General features: G+C 38.2%; 1 protein-coding gene across 2 annotated transcripts in view; it reads right to left on the bottom strand.

Moving 5' to 3' along the window:
• CERT1 (ceramide transporter 1) overlaps window positions 1-23886 on the bottom strand; it is a 112677-nt gene that overhangs the window by 23714 nt on the left and 65077 nt on the right. For both annotated transcript variants that reach the window (XM_045847739.1, XM_045847738.1), the window contains exons 7-9: window positions 16701-16858; window positions 11027-11119; window positions 8-94 (exon numbers count right to left, since the gene is read on the bottom strand). In XM_045847739.1, the coding sequence (XP_045703695.1) occupies window positions 8-94; window positions 11027-11119; window positions 16701-16858 (338 nt within the window). The remainder of the gene's footprint in view (window positions 1-7; window positions 95-11026; window positions 11120-16700; window positions 16859-23886) is intronic.

Genomic DNA, 23886 nt, shown 5'->3' with positions numbered 1-23886 from the left:
GATATACCTGTTCTTCTATTTTATCTTGTCTGTCAAGAGCAGCTTCAACCGCATCGAAGAACTCTTCTTCATTAATCAGACTGTTTGGACCTTCCTATTTGAATACACAGAAAAAAACCCTAAACAGTTGATTGTAGAAAAATGTAAAACACTGATAATCCTGGCATTAACTCTAGGGGAAAGCTGAAAAGTGACCCAACAAACATTTATAAACCAGTCAGTACACTCAGTATATAAATAAAAGATGAGTAAAATATGCTCTGTTCAGAATCCTGAGTATAACAATTCATTCACTCAGTACTCGTATACTTACTGCTTATCGGCCAATACTGTGTTCGGGCAATAATCTAGACCATGGGTGTCAAACTCATTTTCACCGGGGGCTGCATCAGCCTCGCAGTTGAAATTCCTAAGGAGCTGAAATTATATCTGGCTCTTTGAAGGCAACCGAGAGGCTGATGTCGCCCCCGGTGAAAATGAGTTTGACCCCCTTGATCTACAGCATGGGTTTGGTGAATTATGGCTTACGGGTCAAATGCAGTCCACTGCCTACTTTTGTACAATGGTTCAGCTAAGAATTTCATGTTTTAAATGGCTGAAAAAAAAAAAGAGTAACATTTCATGACATGTGGGAATTACATAAAATGAAAACCAAGTTTTACTGGACTACAATCTTGCTCATTCATATGTATTGTCTACGCCTGCTTTCATGGTACAGAGAGTTGAGTACTTGTAACTTGAATACTTGGCAACAGAAACCATATAAAATTGCAGAAAGGTAAGTAAAAAGTTGCAGTCAAAAGCAATGAGAAATACAGATAGGAGTTCTGAGAGGGATCTTCCTAAGCAATGACAATTATTTCACAGAGAAAGAAAAGTTGAGCTGAAAGCCTGGTTAGATGCAGAGCAGTGGTTCTTAATCAACTGGGAACTTGTTAAAATGAAAATTCCCAGGGCCCCATACACAGAAATTACTTCTCAGAAGGTCTTGGGTGGAGTCAGGAATATGCACGTTAATAAGTCCTCCAAGTAATTCTCATTCAAGTATAATCTCAGCTGTGTTAGAAAATAAAAATATAGGACTTCTGGCAAGATGGAGGCATAGGTGGACACACTGTACCTCCACGCACAACCAAGATTAGAACAACAACAATTTAGAGCTAGAATAACACCCAGAACTGACAGAGAATTTATCTGAATGGAAGTCAGACAGCCAAGAAGTGGAAGTAGACCCATTCATCCAGACCGGTAGGAGGGGCGTTGAGGAGGAGCTGGTGCGGGTCGAGGCGTGCGGAGATTGGGGAGAACTGAATGCATAAGGCACTAGAAGCGCATAAGCCTTCCGGGACGCGCAAGATTGCAGCGGTGGGCCCTGAGTATGCAAGCAGCGGCTGGCGGACCCAGTGAGGCGGCATTGTGGACCAGGGCAGAGCACGCAACCCAGGATCCCAAACAAGGGACTGAGATCCCCGGAGAACGGAACTACCGCCATTGTTCCCTCCCACCCCCGCCCCCACATACAACGTCACAATCTAGCGACTGGGGTGCCCAGCCCCGGTGAACACCTAAGGCTCTGCCCCTCACCATAACAGGAGCGACCAGACTGAAGGAAGAAAAAAAAAAAAAAGGAGCGAGAAAGAGACATGTCTCTAACAGAAGAACAGATCAGTCCCCCAGGACTCATCCTTTTGAGCGATCAAGAAATAGCCAATCTATCAGATGCACAGTTCAAAACACTGGTGATCAGGAAGCTCACAGAATTGGTTGATTTTGGGTGCAAATTAGATGAAAAAAAATGCAGGTTACCATAAAAGAGATGAAGGAAGATGCACGGAGAGCCAATAGTGAAGGGAAGGAAACTGGGACTCAAAACAATAGAGTGGACCAGAAGGAAGCAAGAAACAACCAAGCAGGAAAGAATGGAGAAATAGGAATTCAAAAAAACGAGGAGAAGCTTAGGAACCTCCAGGACATCTTTAAACGTTCCAACATCTGAATTATAGGGGTACCAGAAGGGTAAGGGGAAAAGCAACAGATTGAGCACGTATTTGAACAAATAATAAAGAAGAACTTCCCCATTCTGGCAAAGGAAATAGGCTTCCAGGAAGCTCAGAGAGCCCCAAAGAAATGGGACCCAAGAAGAAACACACCAAGGCACATCATAATTACGTTAGCCAAGGTAAAAATGAAGGAGAGAATCCTAGAAGCAGCAAGAGATAAGGGGACAGTAACTTACAAAGAAGTTCCCATCAGACTGTCAGCTGATTTCTCAAAAGACACCTTACAGGCAAGAAGGGGCCGGAAAGAAATATTCCAAGTCATGAAAGACAAGGACCTACATCCCAGATTGTTCTATCCAGCAAAGCTGTCATTTAGAATGGAAGGGCAGATAAAGTGCTTCTCAGATAAGGTCAAGTTAAAGGAGTTCATCATCACCAAGCCCTTATTTTATGAAATGTTAAAGGGACTTATCTAAGAAAATAAGATAAGGAAAAAACATGTATAGTAAAAGGACAGCAAACTCACAATTATTAACAACCACACCTAAAGCAAAACCAAAAGAAACTAAGCAAACAACTAGAACAGGAACAGAACCACAGAAATGGAGATCACATGGAGGGTTGGCAACAGGGGAGTGGGAGGAAGAGAGAGAGGGAAAAGGTACAGAGAATAAGTAGCATAGATTGTAGGTTAAAAATAGATAGGAGGAGGGTAAGAATAGTATGGGAAATGTAGAAGCTAAAGAACTTATAATTATGACACATGGACATGACTAAAGGGGGGGATATGGGTGGGAGAGGGTGTACAGGGTGGAGGGGAGTGAAGGGGGGAAAATGGGACAACTGTAATAGCATAATCAATAAAATATATTTAAAAAAAGAAAATAAAAATATAAAGAATAGCAGCAAAATGGAAATAAGCAAGGTATGTTCCTGCTATCGGGAAACAATCAGTGGACTGTAAGATGAATAATGGTGTTACATTAAGGTAAAAGTGAAGGCTAAAAAAGTGGGCTTAGGTATAAGTTTCCCTAAATTTTTAAATATACAAATACGGCATATGAATGATTGCTGGTCTGCCTACAATCTTCCCAGTTAGACTGATAACTCCAAGTCATCACTACTCCATGAAAAAATCTAGCAACATGATCCCATCCCTGCCACAAATTGGGGCCACAGAGGAAGGGGGGAGGAACTATGGTATAATGTGCCTGTCATTTGGAACAGGCATGTGAGAAATCTTGATTCAATGCAATGTTTCTTTCAGTGTTATGAGGACTCCCTCACAACCCATTTGAAAAGAAAAAAATGCACAAAAAGTTTTTATACATACATATAGGATAGTGTGTATCTCAATGAATTATCATTAAGTGAATATAAACATCTAATGATCAGCTGGATCATGAAACAAGAACAGTAACAATATTCCAGAGGCTATGATGCAGGATTCTCTGTATAAAGTTAAAACATTTCTAACACATTTCTAACATGGTCTTTGTTGATATGAGAAAAATACAAAATAACCCAAATCTCTGAACATTAACACATTTCCTAGTGACTAAACTCTATTGATCATAACCACATCTACACTTTTAAAAATTATAATATTCATTCAATCCATGCAATCCTGTCAGACTCTCAGGAATGTACTAATTGGGAAATTTAACATTAAAAAGTTCTACTTTTGGGGTGAGCACACAATGCAAAATAAAGATGATGTATTATAGAACTGTACACTTGAAACTTATATTAACCGGTCACCCCAGTACATTTAATTAAAAAATTAAAAAATTCTACTTTGACAAATGAAATGGACAAATAAGACAGGCACCTCTTTCCTTGAATGGCAAATCTGCGAACTAAAGTAATTGTATAAAATGTCCTTTACTAAAAAACTTAAAGAAAGAATCCCTTCTATCTTATCATGTTTACCAAGGAAAAGAGCTATTTATTACTAAATCGATGGGACACTCCAGTCTTGATTTTACATGCCCTATTAGCAGCATTTCCAATGACTCTCTTTGAAGAGATCTCTGCCCTTGCATTCCTCAGTTCCCAGTTCCCTGGCACTGAGCACTCTTTTCTGGGCTCCTGGGCAGGCTCTTCCTTCTCTATGCATTCCTTAAACGTGGGCATTCCTTTGGGTTCCATACTTCTCTCCCTACAACATTCTTATTCATTTCTAAGACTTCAGTCACCATCTGCCGATTTCCCAAATTCACAGCCTGTCCATCCCTTTCCTAAGTGTAAGATCTTCACATCTAATAATATAAGACCTCCTCAGATGAGTATCTCAACTCATATGCAATATGTCTAAAAACTGTTCTTCCCTGACTTCCAGCCAAGATGGAGGCATAGGTAGATACACTGTGCCTCCTCACACAACTAAGATAGGGACGTAAACAATTTAGAAACAGAATAACAACCAGAACTGACAGAAAACTGAACTGTATGTAAGTCAGACAACCAAGGAGTTAAAATAGACACATTCATCCAGACCAGTAGGAGGGGCGGAGTCGGGCAGCCAGGCAGAGGGGTTTCGGTACAAAGAGCGTTGGGATCGGATGAGTAAGACCACAGCAGAGAGACCCTGGGTGTGCAAGCGGTGGATGGCAGACCTCGGCCGAGGGGTGGCAACTGGCAGACCCAGTGAGGTGGCGATTGTGAAGCAAGGCACTGTGCGCAACCTAGGATCCCAGCCTGGGGAAATAGAGCCTCAAAACCTCTGATTGAAAACACCTGTGGGGGTGGAGGCAGCAGTGGGAGACACTCCCAGACTCACAGGAGAGTTCGTTGGAGAGTCCCACAGGGCCCTAGAATGTACACAAACCCACCCACCCAGGAATCAGTACCTGAAGGGCCCACTTTGCTTTTGGTAACAGAGGAAGTGACTGAAAGCTGTCAGAGAATGGAGCAAGCACCACTGTTCCCTCTCAGGCCCCTCCCCAACATATAGCGTCGCCACAAAGCGACGTTGGTTACCCCACCTTAGTGAATACCTACGGCTCCCCGTCCCTTACTATGTAACAGGCGTGTGAGACAAAAAGGCCCAAATGAAAGAACAGATTCAAGTTCCAGAAAACATACAACTAAGCGACGAAGACAGAGCCAACCTATCAGATGAACAGTTCAAAACACTAACTCTTTTTCTCCCTCCTTCCCTTCTGTCTAAAAAGAAATTAAATAAAATCTTTAAAAAACCCCAAAACTTTGTGTTAAGTCTAAAAAATACGGGCCTTATACTGTTCTTTTGTATCATTTCATAGTAACTATTACTTATCAAGAAATCAGTATCTTTCTCACAGGTGGACACAGGTAACCAGGTTCTTGGTGATAGGGACAAAGAATTAAACTGAACACACAGAGTTTATAGCAGAGAACACAGGAGCAAAACAACTCCAAACAGATTGACCTCATGGGCTACATGGATTCTATTCTTATAGGGGAGATCTTTCCTGGCTAGTTTTGTAGGGCTTTTACTGCGCATATGCAAGTAGTTGTATTACTTTAAAGCTACTGTGCATGTGGTCTCCCACAGTTTCCCCTGATTGTCCACTGGAGAAGGGTCGTACAATGTTACCAAATGCACCCCCCCCCCCCGGGGGTCTCCTGTACTAGGTTCTCCTTGCCTGCTGCCAGGGAATTATAGCTCTCCATGTCAGAGATTGGTGAAAAGGAGAGGAATTATTTATTCAAAAGTTATACAGAGTTAAGAGTAACAACTTAATGTTTTCACTAAAATCCCAAAGTCCCTTAAAACACCCACAAACACACACAGTCCTTCCTTCTCCCCTTTGCCTGGTCCAGGGGTACCGTATCTCAGAAAAAGAAATAGAAGTCCATGCTCAGATAGTCTCCAGCTCTTCCCAGTAATCCATGCTCAGCTGGCAGGCCTCCCTTGGTTCCCAGCACCACCAGCTGTGTCACCGGGAGCTCCAGTTCTTAATCCAAAACCACATGGCACCTTCTCATGGCCCACCAGCAAGAGTCCTTTTACCCCTTTCCTTCCTGCAGTGTCCCTCTTGCATTCTTCCAAGCTGCTAAGAGAGAGCTCTGCATCCCACCTTCCTAAGCTGCATGGCAAAGGGCAACCAAAGCCCCATGGTTCTCTCCTGACAAAGCTGCATGGTTCTTCTCTGCTAAAGCCACATTGTGATTCTTGTCATGGCTGCCACACTGGGTTTAAATCCCAGTGTCAATTTTCCTCTGCAGCCCCACTTCCGACTCCTCTCCCACAATTGGCTACAGTTGCCAGCATTACTGTATTTTTCCAGCTTTTCTCAACTGCCATAGTAAGTCTGGGCAGGCATGGCCCTGTGGTGTGGAACCAACCATCTCCAAGCTCTTATGCAGGCGCTGTAACCAGGGGGAATTGCCTCCCAGTTACATCCTGGGTGAAAGTCACTCCCTTCTCCCTGGCTTAAAGCATGGCCACAGCTATTTAACATATCTATGAAACCAGTTAAAGGTTATAGATATGTTAAATGACCGTTCTAGAGGTTACCTGCAAAACTGTTGCTATGTAAATTAACTCTCAGTGGCCCTGCTCCATGTGTCCCATCCCCCAGTTCAGACTTGTGGGGGTGAAGACATCCCATATTTTTAATATTTCCTAGACACCCTGAATTCTGGACCCCATTAAACATCCTTCTTTTGGGCTCCCCCGCTGGCTGCACCCTCTTACATCTTGAAATATTATATTTTACAAAGAGGCAAAGTTCTTTGTCAACTGCATTTCAATCAAGTCTATAATCATATCATTTTAAATTTGGTCATTTATAAACAGTCACTGTTTAACTCTAATGTATTTGCAAATGTATCTTTGGATAGGTTCACGAAAAAGACTCTGACTTACTCTAAAATACAGATATCTAAGTAGGTCATATCTTTAAAGTAAACGAAAATTTATAGAACCTTAAGGAATAACTGGATTCATGGAGATAACTAGCAAATAAGACAAACAAAACTGGTTATATGGGAGTAAAGATAATTCTTATTCTTATGATTTTGTTCCAAATATGGCTAATTTTAATTTTTTTTTGTTTTCCAGATATAAGGAAACTTGTTTTTCTCCTAGAACAATCTGTATGTTATACCCTCATAAACAACACTGAAACATTTACATTTTCTCCCTCCCTAATCCCTCTAGAATTTGGCAGCTGTTAATAAGTATTATTTTCATGGCAATATGTTTGTTTACATGAATCCAGTAAGAGTCTATTCTGTTTATAATAGCACCAATTTCCAAATGTGGTGTTATTAACCAAGTCTTTGTCTGGAATGTCATGATCAAAAGAGTCATGACTGAACTCTGGATGTTGCCAGAGAACCATAAGGAATTAAGACTGACTTTTGAAGCCAGTAACAGCCCCTTGGAGAAATGGCCTGACACTTTGCCTGGTCATGTCGTTCATGGCAGCCTTTCCAGGTAAGGAATGAAGGTTGCTTTCCTGTGTTGAGGTCCGTCCTGCCTGGTCTCAGGAAACTGTAACCGCCCGTGGCTAAGGCTGAATAAGAGAACTCCGAACCAGGAGACACTAAGGAGACAAAACTTATTTCCCTGGCATGAACGCTGCCTGTTCTGTGCCGGCCCCCAATGCTTGATCAGTTAGCCAATGACGGGTAAGATTTCCCATGGAGGGAATCACCAAAGACAGGCATGATCATGTGGAGGCCTTAGGGAAGGACTTGGGGGGCTGTGGAAATGAAGGGGTGATCGACATTGACCCCTGCCCCCCTCAGCTTTGTCAAAGCCTGAGTCATTGTTCTTGGTTGTGAGAAATCCAAGTCTCCCGGGCTGTCTTTGCCTCCTCTGCCCGACTCAGGCCTGCGGAAATAACAGGGATGGTGCAGTCCAGACCAGAGTCGGAGGACACCCAAGGTAATCAGACCTGAGACATAGAATATGAAAGATCCTGTAAGATCTGCTTGCTGGAGGATGCTCTTTAATTAGAATATGAAGGCACAGGCAGGAAATGAAACTAGCCTTTTAGGTCCTGTAGTCTTTTTAAATGATAAAACCCCAAAATCTCAGAATCCCAGCGGGAGATCTGCCACTCCCTTTCAAAGTTAACTACTTGTTTTAACTTCCTTAACTGTATCGGTATTTTGAATGAAAGCCTGCTTGGGCGGGAGAAGGAGGCGCTTTCCACTAGAGAGAGTGGCTGTTTCGTATCTATTTCTCCACAGGACTCGGTTGTCCGTGTGTATGTTTTTCTCATGTTTCGACAAGCATCTGCAGCGATGGATACTGCTGGCTCGGTATCCGTCTCATTCCTGACAGATGTCAAGGAATGAACCTCAAGACATTTTGGGGACCTCAAGAACTTGAGGAATCCACTAAACTTATTGGTATTACAGGCAAAGCCAGATGGCAACTGTGTCACTTGGCTTCTTTGCCCTGAGAAACTGACTAAAGTGCTATTTGAAGGATCCTTGTAAAATGCCAGCAAAGCAGCTCTGAAAGTGCCTGTGACCAATTACTATTCTTGTTGTGTTCATGCAAATAATCAGGGCAAACTGAAACTGGACTTATGTGCAGTCTCTTTAATAAAATGAGGGTAATCTTAGGGAGAGAAACTGTGTTTCAATGGAAATCACCATGTCCAATTGTCAACCACAAACTGATTAAATCCTAGTTTTTCTAGTTTTCTACCAACCTAATGTTTCATATTTTCTTTTATCCTTTGACTTGAAATTATTGAAAACTACTAATGCAGTGTTAGCCACACAGAATTTACCTACTACTCCACCTCTCCCTTTTGGGATTTTAAGGTCAGTATCTGGTCCTGGTTTTCCTGGCTAACACTCTTCCGAGGACCTATAGCAGCCTTTTTCTTTATTCTTGTTTTTAGGCTGTATCTCCTCAAATATCTCATATCCTTCATTCAGTGGAACATCTAGACTCTGGGAGATTCCCTCCACAAATGGCCTCCGGTCACAGCTCTAGCTTTTCCAGCTGTGGAAATCCCACCCTCTTCCCCTTAATGAGCCATACCCAGACCCACGAGCAAGGAAAAACTCTACAGCCCTAGACTGCCTGAAGCAGTTACAGAACAGACCTTCGTCCCTACTCACCAAAACCAAAACTAGGCCAGGTCAGTAAGAATAAGTCCATCTTAAAGAGGGGGGAATGAAAGGGTAAAGCCAGAGGCACTTGCTGTTGTGGCATCATTCTCTGAGCAGGACTGTGATCTTGTTCAACAAGACTCCAATTTTACTCTTCTGAGTTGTCCCCAGGACTGGAAAATACCAGAAGCAAGAACAGAACTAACTGCTCCCTGCAGCCACAGGCAGAAGGTAACACTGGAACAAACTGTACAATGTCCCAACAGCCCAGGGGCCACACAACAGCAAGCCTCTACCCTTTTTAAATCCAGTTAGAATCCAATAGAAGTTCAAAGCTACCACCCCTCAATGCTGGTGTACCGCTCACACCATACCCCTTTCTTTCTTGGAGAGTGAATAAAAGCTTTATTCTCTATTCTTTATGCTCTTTGTGAATTCTTTCACAGCCGGAGTCACTGGCTACCCTTACAACTTTTAGATGGCAAAACCAACAATCAAAAGACCTTTTAAAAATTACAGAAGGAAGAAAATAACTGAAAAATGAAAAGCCAACCCCACACATCTAAATCAATAGGAAAAAAGTCTTAATAAAAAATGTCAAGGGACGTGGACAAGTGAGTCTTTAAAGAAGGGAATGACCAAAAAACATTTTTGTAACAGAGCCCAAATCAGTCACATTAAAAAATAAAGCAATTTTCTTTATTTGAATCTAGTAAACACAAGGCCTCCCTTTACTCTGCCTGCTCTTAACCCCTGAAAGAAACCTGTGTTCACAGAAGTGAAAAAACAAGTATGTAAACTCTACTTATATAATATTGGTAAGAAGTAAATTGGTGCCACATAGTGTTAAATTTTTAAAACTGGGCTTTTTAAGTATTTTCTATAATCTTCCTATAATAAATATCTATTTTATTTATAATATGAAAAACTAAGGTAATTTTTAAAAGTTGGCAATTCTACTCAAACAAACCTAAAATGGCAAAACAATCTGCTTAGCTTTAGAATAAAAGTTAAAATTGTAATAGCTTGTATTTCAGTAATCTGGTTTAAAACCCCAGAGAATAGCTAATTATATAATTTTATACATCTAGAAGGAATAAATTGACAGCTTAATTTAAAAATATTACTGCTCAAGTCTCATCACTATGGATTTTTAGCTGGAAATAAATTCCAACATAAAAAATATTCAGTCAATAGTAACTTTTTTCCCCTTTCTAGAGTAAAAATAACAAGAAAGTTTTCTTCTATTTCCTTAAATATAATCTATTTTATCATCCTATTTCAATGATACTCCTTACTACTCCGTTAAAAAAATGCCTCATTTCAGGAATATCAACAATGTTAATGACAATTACCAGATATATTTCTTTACATGTCTTTTCTCTAAAATTGTGTGATGAAAAAATAGCTCATAAAATTTTAATTTGTGTGTGCGTGCATATGGAAAGAAAACTTTATTAAATGCTTACCAGAAAAATGAGAGGAAAGAAGTCAGTTGTACACATTGTCAAACATAAAGGCAAGGCAATTAGAACAGTTCATGCTCTGCTATGGATAAGACCTCACAATATATTGCACAAACAGAAATCTTTTGTCCGTATAAAGTACTCAGTTTTTTCCTCCAAAGGTTGCTTTTGTTTAAAAAAGTGAGTTACAAGATAACATTACAAATTATGGTCCTTACAGGGGAGATAAAATGTTGTTCTATAAAGTGAACTGGCCAAATAATGAGCCTTTTAAGGCCTATGCTAACCTTTATAGGCAATACCAAAATATCAATTTCAGAGTAAGCCTAGCATTTATATATCATCAAATATACATTTAATTTAAAAAAAATCAAAGAAGTATATATTTAGAATCTTTAAAGCTTATGAAAGTATTACATAAAATTTAATCATTTGTAATAGGTATGCCTATGTGTTCTTCTTTCTAAAATCAAAATATAACTAAATTCATACCTCATAATCTGGTCCTCCAAAGTGGGATTTTTTCTTAAGTTCTGTCATGGCATTTTTGTAAGCTTCCTCTATTCTTCTTCTTTTCTCAATTTCCTATTTAAAAGAAAAAAAGAAAGTGACATGTTTATCATTTAAAGTGGGAATTTTCTTTGCATTTCACTGAAATGTTATGACTTAGCCAAAAAATAACTTTGCTTCTATGAAAAATGAGTATTTTTCTGGGCTACATATTATATACAAGCTACCATTTAAATCACCACTAAAATCACCTGATAGGTAGGTTATGTATTTAAATGGATTAAATAACTGCCAAAGTATCTATGTGTTAAAAAAGGTAAATTATCACCAGAGGAATGCCTCTAATATATTCACATGTCTGTTTCCCAAAAAATAAAACCAACATATACTTTGGTATAAAGAAAAAACAAACAAGTAAGTAATGGATGCCAAGAAGAAAATAACCCAATCAAGGAGAATCAATGAATGCCAAAAATATATTCTAGGAAAGAAACTGATACCGATAGACAGCCTGTCCGGACTGCTGGGAGTGTGCTGCTGGGGGAGGCAAAAAGAAGGGGTCGCCACGGAGACAGAGGTAGGCCATGGGAATGGGAGCTGGGATCCAGTAGTGCACAGAGCCACACACCTGGTCTGCGACGAAGGTCGGAGGTTCGAGGACTGACAGCATCAAGCAGGTCAAAAGAATGCCTTCATTAACCACCCATGGCAATGGCAAGCACAGTGAGTTTTGCAGCACAGCGCCAGGATGCACTTCAATGGGCTTGTGAGGCCACATTGCCCAGGTAAACAAACACGTGCCTTGCAGACACCCTGTCCCTCCCGCTGAAGCAGCCCTGGACACTGCCTGAGAGGCTATGTGGGATTTGCAGGGTTCCTTTCTCTGCGGGTGTGCGCAACTTGCCACAAGCAGGGACTAGGGCATGGGAGGCAGAGAGTTGATAGAGCACCATGGGAATCTCCCCCATTAGTCATGATGGTGGCAGAGGGAGGCTCTTACACTGAGCATGTGAAAGGCTAACAAGATAACTGGATAAGGGGAAAACCTCTTGCCCCTGTCCTTCAGGTACCAGATTGGGGGTGGGACCAGGGAAGGCAGGTACTTGTACCACAGAAGTCAAGATGGCAGCATGGAGAGGTGCTGGACCAAAGAGGCCTAAGTCTAGCCTGGGGAAAGGAAGAATTGGTTGGGAGGTGGACCCACCCAAAGTGTGTGAAAGTTTGGAAATTTAATTGGTCATTCTGAGAAAGCACCTGGCCTGTCCCACACCCAAACCAAATACAGTCCCAGGGGAACTAAGAAATGCTCTCCAGCTCATTACTCACTGCTTGGGACCTGCACTCAAGAGGGTGCACTGCCCTATCCTCTCCATGGGCCAAGTGGCCTTAGTAGCTGCATGGCTCATGGCCTCCAGGAGGGAGTCTCTCTCTCACCAACCTGGTGAGGCATTCACCCATGTGTTTGCACACTCTCCTGTCCAGGAGCACCCAACTTTGCAGCCCTGGGAGCTGCATGAACATGGCTATACTAGCTCTACACAGAGCCTCCACGAGGGAGCTTGAAGTTGGATAGCAGCTGGAAACAAGCTAATCTAACTAGATGACCGCTGCCTGTGGGCTCCAAAGGTTGGTACTTTAAAATGGAACAGAAACTGTGGGCACTGCCTTTTATTTTGGTGTTGCTGAGGTTGGCTGGGCTTTGTCTGGGTTTTGCAGAGGAGGTGAGCTATGAGACAGGAAGAATCCCATTCTCCAAGATTGTGCAACATACGAATAAAACCCCTTTTCTTTTGCTTCAGCACCTACTTCAAGTTTGGCTTTTGTGGCAGCAGGCAGGCGAACTCCACATTTTGTGGTTGGTAACAAAATTTCTTGTACCCTCCCACTGTTGGTTAAAACTATTGTAGAGCTGAAAAAGAGCTTACATTTTTACTTAAACACTCTCCTTTTACAGATTCTGTCTATAGCTCTAAGAAGTTAAAAGACCCAAGGTCAGCACTTAAAAGAAAAAAGCTAGCCCTGGCACCAATCTCACACTAATTTCAACAATGGGCTGCACTGTGTCAAATTTGATACTGAAGTCTGACAAGCTTTTAAAGAACTAATGCCTTTAGTCAAATGCCTTACCTCCAATACTCAAGGGCTAAAAAGTTCATACTAAACTCACACAAGCTAACTACTTCCAAATACTCTCCTTGAAATAAAACTATTAGTTCATTAATCCAAAGATTAAGTGCTTATTGTATACTCAAGAGGAAATGGGACTAAAACCCCACCAAAATGGATAAAAATTTAAGAATATCCACAAAAAAAATGACAGTATTAAGTATTGACAAGGGTGAAAAGCAACTGGAATTCTCATCTATTGCTGGTGAAAGTTTATTTACTTAAGATTTTATTTATTTTTAGAAAGGGGAAGGGAGGGAGAGAAACATCAATGTATGGTTGCCTCTCGTGCGGCCCCTACTAGGGACCCGGCCCACAACTCAGGCATGTGCCCTGACTGGGAATCCAATCAGCGACCCTTTGGTTCACAGGCTGGAGTTCAATCCACTGAGCCACACTAGCTAGGGCTATTGCTGGTAGGAGTTTAAACTGATATAACCACTTCATTCATTCATTCATTCATTCATTTTTAATCCTCACCCAAGAATATACTTTTTACTGATTTTAGAGAGAGAAACACTGATGTGAGAAACATCGGTCAGTTGGTTGCCTCCCATACACACCCCAGTCAGGGATCAAACCCACAACCTAGGTATGTGTCCTGACCAGGAATCGAACCAGCAACTTTCTTCAGTACACCAAATGATGCTCCAACCAACTGAGCAACCCGGCTAAAGTGAAACTGATGTAACTACTTTAGAAAACTTTCTCTAATATCCACTAAAGCTAAGCACATACCCCATGAATCAACAATTGTACTCCTAGGTATGAGGTCTGTGCAGAAAATGTCCAGCTATTATTAATTTAATGAAAACAGTTTGCATGACATTGATGTAACCCAGCAGCCAAGGAGAGTGGACTGAAATGAGCATGCATGCATAATGATGACTTCACTGTACTAGTTAGTAGGGGCTGCAGACCTGTTGAGTGAGCATGTGTACTATGTGGCTGTCGCATTCAAAATGAGCAAAGAGAGCAATGAATCTGCATCAAATTTTATGTTAAGCCTGAACATTCCACCATGGAAAATATTCTGATGATTCAGAAGGCTTTCAAGGATGATGCAATGAATACAACGCAAATAGAAGTGTGGCACAAATCCTTCCAAGACGGTCAAGAATCTGTTGAAAGTGATCTGTGTTCTGGAGGGCCTGCAACAAGCAGAGCACCTGAGAATGTTGAATGTGTATGGGCTGCAATCAACAAAGACTGGCAACCAGCAGTGTGAGAACTAGAAGCTGATCTGGGGATTCCACAAACTACTGTATCCAAGATTCTGATGCAGGATCTTGGCATGAAATATGTTGTGGTAAAATTTGTTCCATGGCTTCTGCTACCAGAACAGAAGGAACATCATGATGCAGTTGCTAATGACTTGATTTAAACTGCTACCAATGAACCAGATTTCCTCAAGAAAGTCGTAACTTTGGAGAGGACTGAAGTGTCACTTATGTACAATGTATTTGTATATTCTTCAGTAAATGTCTCTATTTTTCATATTACATGGCTGGATACTCTCTGGACAGATCTCATACCCAAGAAAAATGAGTGCATATGTCCACCATATGTACAAGAATGTTCACAACAGCTTTATTCACAATAGCCAAAATATGAAAACCAAAATGTCCATCAACAGGAAAAACAAATAATCAAATTGAAGTCATACAATGAAAATTGATCATACACTGAAATATTACACAGCACTAAAAAGGAATAAATTACCACTAAATCTAAGAACATGAATAAATCTCACAGTCAATATTGGCCGGGGAGAGGGGGGAATAGACACACGAGTGTTTATTGTATGATTCCATTTATATGATGTCCAAGAACAAACAAAAACAATCTATGATTATGTAAGTTAGATCCTCTTGAGGGGGTAGCATAAATAGGTAGGGGAATGAAAGAACCTTTTCGGGTGGTATAAAAGTTCTATATGTTGATCTGAGTGGTGCTTACAGGGGTATATACAAATGTACAAAAATCATCAAGCAATACACTTAAGGTGGTTTCACTTCACTATATGTTATTAATATATCTTAACTGAAAAATAAATAAAACAAAACAGCATAGCAATATATTAAAAAGACATATGGAAAGTGAAAACGCATGTGAAATTACACACTTAGGAGTCTATAATGATAAGCAGACACCTTAAATGAATAGACTTTTTTAGGCAGTGTGATTAGATATGACTTAAGATAATGATCCCTTTGTGAAGGATAAAGAGACTAAAGACACAAAGTTTTAAATGAACTAATCTAAATGAGTTAAATGATTCTCTTCAACCATTAGTCTAACAGATTTAAGCAGTTGTCCTGTTTTCTCAATACATTATTTTTTTGGTGCACAGGGAAACTTCCAAAATTTCAATTTGATTTACATTGGTATAGAGTTGAAATCTCTGAATATAGAATAATATGACCCCAGAATAATGATGAAATGTTTGTACCTTAGAGGGATGTTTCTACTGCCTGTTTTTAAAGAATACATATGCATATTTTGTCAGCCAATATGGCTTACTGCACTTGAGAATTCTGAACAATTCTCTTTTCTTCTAAACATGGGGACCCACTTAAGTAAAGAGTGATATTCAAATCCTGTGGCCATTCTGCCATTACATCAGTGATGACATTGTTTTCTTTCGTTAGTGTCCTGCTCAAATTGGTATGACCTTCAAACACTACAAGCAATACGACTTCCTGATGAATAAGATTCTGACTGATGTCTGGCCTAGTATCTAGAACTGAAATACAGAAAACAGTAACATTCTTGTAATTCTGCTACGTAACACCTCTGGGCCCCAGTTCCTCTTTTCCATTACGGTGGCACTGAACTATAGCTAAACAAATTCTCTAAGGTATGTTTTGGTTCTAACATTTTACAATTTTACTGATGTTGAATTATAAACAAAAATATTCCTACTGAACAAATTCACTAAGCCATACTTTATACCAGAAACTAAATATTCATATTGTAATATTATTAGTACTACAGATAAACAAAGGTCAGAAAAGGTAAACAGAAAGCAAATGTTTACTGAATATAATGTATGATGAATGATATCACAATGACCTTGGAGAATATACATAGCTACAAATGGAGTAAGTTAATATTTGACTCTATTAATTGGTGTTTGTTAGTTCATATATCTTAAATGCAGTTTCATATATCACACAATAAAGCTGGATAATGTTAAATGGCTCATCACTTCTATTCCAAAGTATTACTATTAGCATTACAAAATGTTAATATTAAAATCCTATCAAGAATGCATACTATACAGTAACTAAACACTTAACTGGTAAATCTCATTAGCAAAACTGGGTTAAGATGCCCACAAAGTTTCAGGGGAGTAGTATCACCTGCTACTTTTATCAATCCCAATGGATTTTTCCCTAAGAAGTTACTTTGGTTTAAATGTTCAATCCACACATAAAACTTAAGTAAAATCTAATTATTTTTTAAGAGAAAGAAAACCTAGGCCTACCTTATCCAGTCTCTTTTGCCAGCTGTCCTCACGTTTTACCATTAGTTCAATACAATGAGAAAGTGTAGCAAGGATTCCAGCAGTAGTTGCTTTGAAAGTTATTGCTTCCCCTTTAAAGTCTATGCCATTAATTCCTTTTGGTGTTACCTGTGGAAACACTGAAAAAGAACATTATTCACTGAAAATCCTTCTAATGAAAAAATAATTCTTTGAAACTTAAAATTAAAGACTGTTTAGAAACTAGCAAATCAGAGTAAGCTTTCAGAATATATTTTGCCTCTTGTTGGCCAACATTAAAAAATTTCCATCAATACTCTATCATCAAAGAAGTTTGTAGCAGCAAATAATCCCTTTCTTCTAGATTCTATTTTCTGAAATCTATTTGCTGTGCTGTACTCAGTGAATAAAATTGTAGGAGTAATACTTTAATAATAACACTCTGACAGCTTAGAGTATGGCCTAATTATGGCATGAACTATGTTACATTTTGCAAAACCTAGAATTTAAAAATAAAGATAAACTGCACAATTGAATAAAACAATATACAATTTTTAAATAAATGTCCAAATTTAAGTCTAGGACCAATGCACACATTAAATCATTTTTATGTTCATATTTTATAATATTAATTAGGAGTTAGCCTTTGAATGAACAAGAACACAGTCGTCTTCTACTATTAGCTACTAAGAAAGCATTGCAATAGAACTCTTATAAATGAAATAAGGATACTTCTACCTTTAAAAACTCATATGTAGACATGACAGCAAAATACAATTCATAAAAGAACAAACTGATAAACTACTTCATCCAAATTTAAAATGTATGCTCTTCAAGGCATAGCTAAAAGAATTATAATTGCAGTTATGTGAGATGGGTAAATCTAGAGATCTAATACACAGCATGACTATAATTAATAATGCTGCACTGAATGCTAGAAATTTGCCAACAAATAGATTTCAGGTGCTCTCATCACCAAGAAAAGGTAATTATGTGAGATAATGTTAATTAGTTTAACTATAGTAATCATTTTTGTATGTATGCCAAATCATCACATTGTACACCTTAACTGAGAGAAAATCTTTGTAAAGTCTGTCTCATAAAGGATTTATAACCTTTATAAAGCTACATTATAGATCAATATAGACTATTAACATTCTATATTACAATATAGGCTATATATTGTAATCTCCAAACTCAAAAACAAGAAAATATATAACCTAATAAAAAATTGGACAAAAAATCTGAATACACACTTCATCAAGGAAGAGATGACAGATAAGCACATGCAAAGATGCTCAATACCATTAGTTACGAGGGAAAGGCAAATTAAAAACCACAGTGACATACTCCTACAATGTATGAGAAGACTAAAATTTAAAAAGACTGACCAACCAAGCGCTGACTGAGATCTGGAGGAACTGGGCCCTCATACATGGCTGGTGAAATATACTTTGGCAGTTTCTTAAAAAGTTAAGCATACCCCTACCATATAATTTAGCCATTCCACTCCTAGGTATTTACTCCAACAAACAGATGAGTGAGTATGCAAATTGTGGTGTATCAACACAAGGGAATACTACTCAGCAGTCAAAAGTAATCAAATACCGATAATATGTGATAACAATGATGAATCTGAAACTAAGAAAGAAGACAGGACAAAAAAACCCCATAATCTGTGTAAGCCCATTTGTATCGAATTCTTAAAAATGCAAACTAACCTACAGTGACAGAAAAGAGATCAGTGGTTGTTTGGGAAGAGAGGAGAGATGACAAAGGGGATGTAGGAACATTTTTTGAGGGTGATGGTCATGATAATGAACTTTTTAAAGAAATCCTTACCCAATATATTTTTATTGATTTTAGAGAGAGAGGAAGGGAGAGAGTGAGAAACACTGATCACTTGTACCTGTGCACCACACATTCCCTAACTGGGGATCAAACCCACAACCTAAGTCTGTGCTCTGACTGGGAATTGAACCCATAACCTTTTGGTGTATGGGACAATGCTCCAACCAACTAATTCACTGGGCTGAGGCAATAATGTCAAAACTTACCATATTGTACATTTAAATATGTATGGTTTATTGTATGTCAATTATACCTTAATAAAGCTGTTAAAAGCATACTATTTTATTCTTATATTTTCCCTTAAAAGTTTTCTGTCATTGTAACTTCTATATTTTCTACCACTCATACCAAGATTGTGGTTTTGTTTTAACTGCTTTTATTAATAATTAACTTAAACACTGAAGTCATCTGTGTCCTATACAAGACATTGTGTGCAGTTGTAATAATGGGCTCTCCCTGCTAAATGCTTGTTAATTTATATACCTGTCAGTACAAGATGAAAGAGCAACATGAAATGTTTGTGAAAAAAAAAAAAACAAAACAAACAAACAAACAAAAAAAAAAACCCCACCAGAAATAGAGAAATGTACCGTTTCAGCTGCACTTAATATTTTCAGCAGACACCTGAAATCCTTTCAAGAATGATATAGGGGTTATGTAACAGACTTTTAGGCTTTCAAATAGTTGACATTTTCAACATTTAGTGTTTCACACATAGTAAAGTCTCTGAAATAAATGTCTCATGTTACATTTGTTTGGAAATGGAAGTATGAAGACAAGGAATCATCTTAATTGGTCATTCACTGGGCTCCTCCTAAGTACTGATTACTCTGATTTTTGTTCCGAGCCTCTTATGCCTTAATTTGTAAAACTATATTAACACTGATGGCAAAACTTAAGCAAAACATCAAAATACTTGATCATTTTAGATGAGCAAATGTATCTAATATTGCAGCTGAAAATAAGGGAAAGATGATCTTAAAAAGGCAAGGTGACCATGTCTACTGGAATAATGATCATTTTAGTAAAAGAAGTAGAAAATATGCGAATGTAACCAAGCATATAAATGGCAGAAACAAAATAAATGAAAAAAATGATCTATAACTTTTAAATTACTTAGGCTCTAAAAATTATCATTCAGATTTATACTTCTTTCAGTTGACCCCTGACCATACACAATTCAATAATCTTTTTAAAAAAAAATTTTATTTATTTTTAGAGTGAGGGGAAGGGAGGGAGAAAGAAAGGGAGAGAAATATTAATGCATGCACGAGAGATACATCAATTGGTTGCCTCTCACATGCCCCAAACTGGGGACCTGGCCCAAAACCCAGGCGTGTGCCCTGACTAGGAATCAAACCTATGACCTTCCAGTTCACAGGCTGGTGCTCAATCCACTAAGCCACACCAGCCAGGGTAACTTCAATAATCTTTTAAAGGTACTAACAATCAGACAATCAAGGAACCTGTAAGATAACATGTCAGAAAAAATGCTGGTAGAAGCACTGTAATCCCTTCATTTCATTAAGACTCTCGAATATACTATTTTGAATAGTAGACAACCTAAGGAGCAATCCTCAAAGTTTCCATGCTGAGGAGTTTTTTGTTTCTGAACATGAAGTATTCCAAATGACCATGCACCTCCATACAGGGGCAGAAAAAAACTGGTGTGAAAGTCCTTTTGAACATACAGGATGACATATTCATTTTAATCTCCCCTCACCTGTCTACTATGACCCTGATATTACTTATAATAGGGTCAACAATTGGTTTGAGACTACTAGCCTATTATAGATTTGATTATTCTAACAAAATAAACCACATTTAACTAAGAAACTGTATTTAAAATATTCTCACATGAAAAAATCTGAGAGCTAGCTCTGGACAGTATGGCTCAGTTGGTTGGAGCACCGACCTGTAACCAAAGGGTTGCGGGTTTGGTCCCCAGTCAGGCCACAGAAATCAACCAATGAATCCACGAATAAGCGTAACAACAAATTGATGTTTCTTTCTCTCTCATCCTCTCTCTCTCAAATCAATAAATTAGTAAGAAAACATTAAAAATAAAAGTTTACTTCTATATTTTCTCTAAGATTTTTATAGTCTTAGCTACTTAATTCATTTTGAGTACACTTCTGTATTTGGTGTGAAGTAGGAGTTCAACTTCATTTTTTTACATACTGAAATCCAGCTGCCTAGCATCACTCAAAAAGACTGTTTTTCCTCATTGAATCGTCTCTGCAATCCTGTGAAAAACTGATTTACTGCAAATGTGAGTGTTTATTTCTAAACTCAATTCTATTCCACTGATCTATATGTCTGTCCGTATGCTAGTATCATACTTTACTGTTGCTTCTGCACTAAGTTTTGAAGCCAGAAGTCTGAGTCCTCCCACTTTGTCCTTTTTCAAGACTGTTTTAGCTATTCTGGGTCATCTGTATTATATGAATCCCATGTGAATTACAGGATCAGCTTGTTCACTTTTACAAAAGAAAAAAAAACTACCTGGGACTTCAGTAAGGACTTCATTAAATCTATAGGTCAATTTGGAAAATACTGAATTCTTTTATTTTTTCTTTTTTATTGTTGTTCAAGTACAATCGTCTACATTTTCTTCCCTCCACTCCCCCACAACCCCAGCCATAGAGAATACTGAGTTCTTAATAATAAGTTCCATGAACATGTGACATCTTTCCATTTACTTAGGTCTTTAATTTTTTCATAATGCCTTGTTATCTTCAGAGTAGGTTTGTGCTTCTTTTGTTAAACTTATTCCTAAGTATTTAAGTCTTTTTGATGCCATTGTAAATAAAATTGGTTACTAAATTTTATTATCACAATGTTTGGTGCTAGTGTATTAAAAATACAACTGATTTTTTATATCGATTTTATATATACCCTGTAATTTTTCTGAACTCATTTATCACCTCTAAGCTATTTTAGTGAATTCCTTATATTTTCTCTATACAAGATAATGGCTTCTTCAGAATATGTCATCTATTCCTTTTATTTTTTTTAAATTATTTTATTATTGTTCAAGTACAGTTGTCTGCATTTACTCCCCACCACTCCCTCACAACCCCAGCAAAACCTCCCTCCCTCCCTTGCTTCCATCCCCCCTTGGTTTTGTCCATGTGTAATTTACAGTTGTTCTTGAAAACCCTTCCCTCCATTATCCCCTCCCACCTCCCCTCTGGTTACTGTCAGATTGTTCTTAATTTCAATGTCTCTGGTTATATTTTGCTTGCCTTTTTCTTTTGTTGATTATGTTCCAGTCAAAGGTGAGATTATATGGTATTTGTCTTTCACTGCCTGGCTTATTTCGCTTAGCATAATATTCTCCAGTTCCATTCATGCTGTCAAGGTAGGAGTGCCTTCTTTCTCTCTGCTGCGTATTCCTTTTAAATCTGGATGCCTTTTATTTATTTTTGTCCCCCAGGTGTCCTGCCTAGAACCTCTAGTACAATGTTGAAATCAGCAAAGTGAACATGCTTGTTTTGCTCCTCATCTTAAGTGGAAAGCATTCAGTCTTTGACCATTCAGTGTAATGTTAATTGTTGGCTTTTCATAGACACTTTTTATCAGGGTATCCATTCCTAGTTTATACACACACACACACACACACACACACACACAATGAAAGAGTATTAGATTTTGTCAAATGATTTTCTGCATCCACCGAGATGATCACTGGTCTTGGCCCTTATTCTACTGATATTATAACATTAATTGATTTTTTAATGTAAACTAACTTGGTATTCTGGGAGAAATCCCATCTGGTCACAGTGCATAATCCTTTTTCTATGTTCCTGGACTTGGTTCAGCAGTATTTTATTGAGGATTTTATGTATATTCATAAGATATATTGATCTGAAGTTTTCCTGTTATATTTTTGCATGGTTTTGAAGTCAAGGTAAAACTGGCCTCCAATTCTATTTCTGGAAAGAATTTGTGAATAACTGGTATTAAGTCTTCTTTAAACATTTGGTACAATTTGCCAATGAAGCCATTTGAGCACAGGCTTTTCTTTGTGGGAAGTTTATTACTCATATATCTCTTCACTTACTATTGGTCTGTCTGCATTTTCTTAAGTCAGTTTCAATAGTTTGTGTCTTTTTAGTACCTTAGGCCATTTCATTTAAGTTACTACATTTGCTGGCATACATTTGTTCATAGCATTCACCTATAATCCCCTTGTGTTTCTGTGAAGTCAGTAGTAATGTCCTCCCATTCATTTCTGATTTTAGTAATTTGAGTCTTCTCCCTTTTTTCTTGATCAGTTTAGCTAAATATTTATCAGTTTGTTCTTTTCAAAGAACCAACTTATAATTTCACTGAATGTCTGTATTTTTTAAAATGTTCTTTATTTTATCATAAAGGTGTACCCGCTACAAATTTCCTGCTAAGCACTGCTTTAGCTGCAGCCCATAAATTTTGGTATCTTTGCTTTTATTCACCTCATAGTACTTTCTAATTTCCTTTGTGGCGTCTTCTTTGACCCACTAGTTATTTATGAGAGCGTTAAGTTCTACATATTTGTAAATTTCCCAAATTTCTGTTACTGATGTCCAATTTCAGTCCATTGTGGTTGGAGGACGTGCTTTTGTATGATTTCAATCCTTCTAAATCAACCTTGTTTTAGAGCCAAGCATAAGGTCTATCCTAAAGGTTCCATGTGTAATTGAGAAGGATACATAATCTCCTGTTGCTGGGTGGAATGTTCTGTAGATGTCTACCAGATCTATTTGTTTATACTATTTATTTTATTTCCTTATTGTCTTCCAACTTGTTCTGTCCATTATTGAAAGTTAGGTATTGAAGTCTCAAACTATTACTATTGAATTTTATTTTCTTCCCTCTTCAATTTGGTTAGTTTTTTCTTCATGTATTGTGGGGCTCTTTTGTTACATGTAACTATGTGTATAATTGTATCATTTTTATGAATTGACCTTTATAATCTCATAAAATCTACCCTTTGTCACTAGAAACATATTGGGTTGGCCAAAAAGTCTATTTGTTTTTTTACAGGTAAGAGGCTCTAGTAGCACTTAGTTGTCTAACTTCATTTAAAATAAATGAATATTTGAAATAACTTCATTTTGTTAGATTGTACTGTGACAGCTGTCATATCAGCTTGCATTAAACAAAAACTTATCAAAATTGATGAATTTTTGTGTAGTCATTTTAATATTGAGGATGGAAGAAAATACACAACAATTTCAGCATATTATGCTTTATTATTTCAAGAAAGGCAAAAATGTAACTGACACAGGAAAAAAAATTTAAGCAGTGTATGGAGAAGGTGCTATGACTGATCGAACGTGTCAAAAGTGGTTTG

The sequence above is a fragment of the Phyllostomus hastatus genome, unplaced genomic scaffold, assembly GCF_019186645.2.
Source record: "Phyllostomus hastatus isolate PE091 unplaced genomic scaffold, TTU_PhHast_1.1 phas_contig_58, whole genome shotgun sequence".
Lineage (NCBI taxonomy): Eukaryota > Metazoa > Chordata > Mammalia > Chiroptera > Phyllostomidae > Phyllostomus > Phyllostomus hastatus.
The sequence above is the reverse complement of the archived record's forward strand: the minus strand, read 5'-3'. Positions and strand labels throughout refer to the sequence as shown.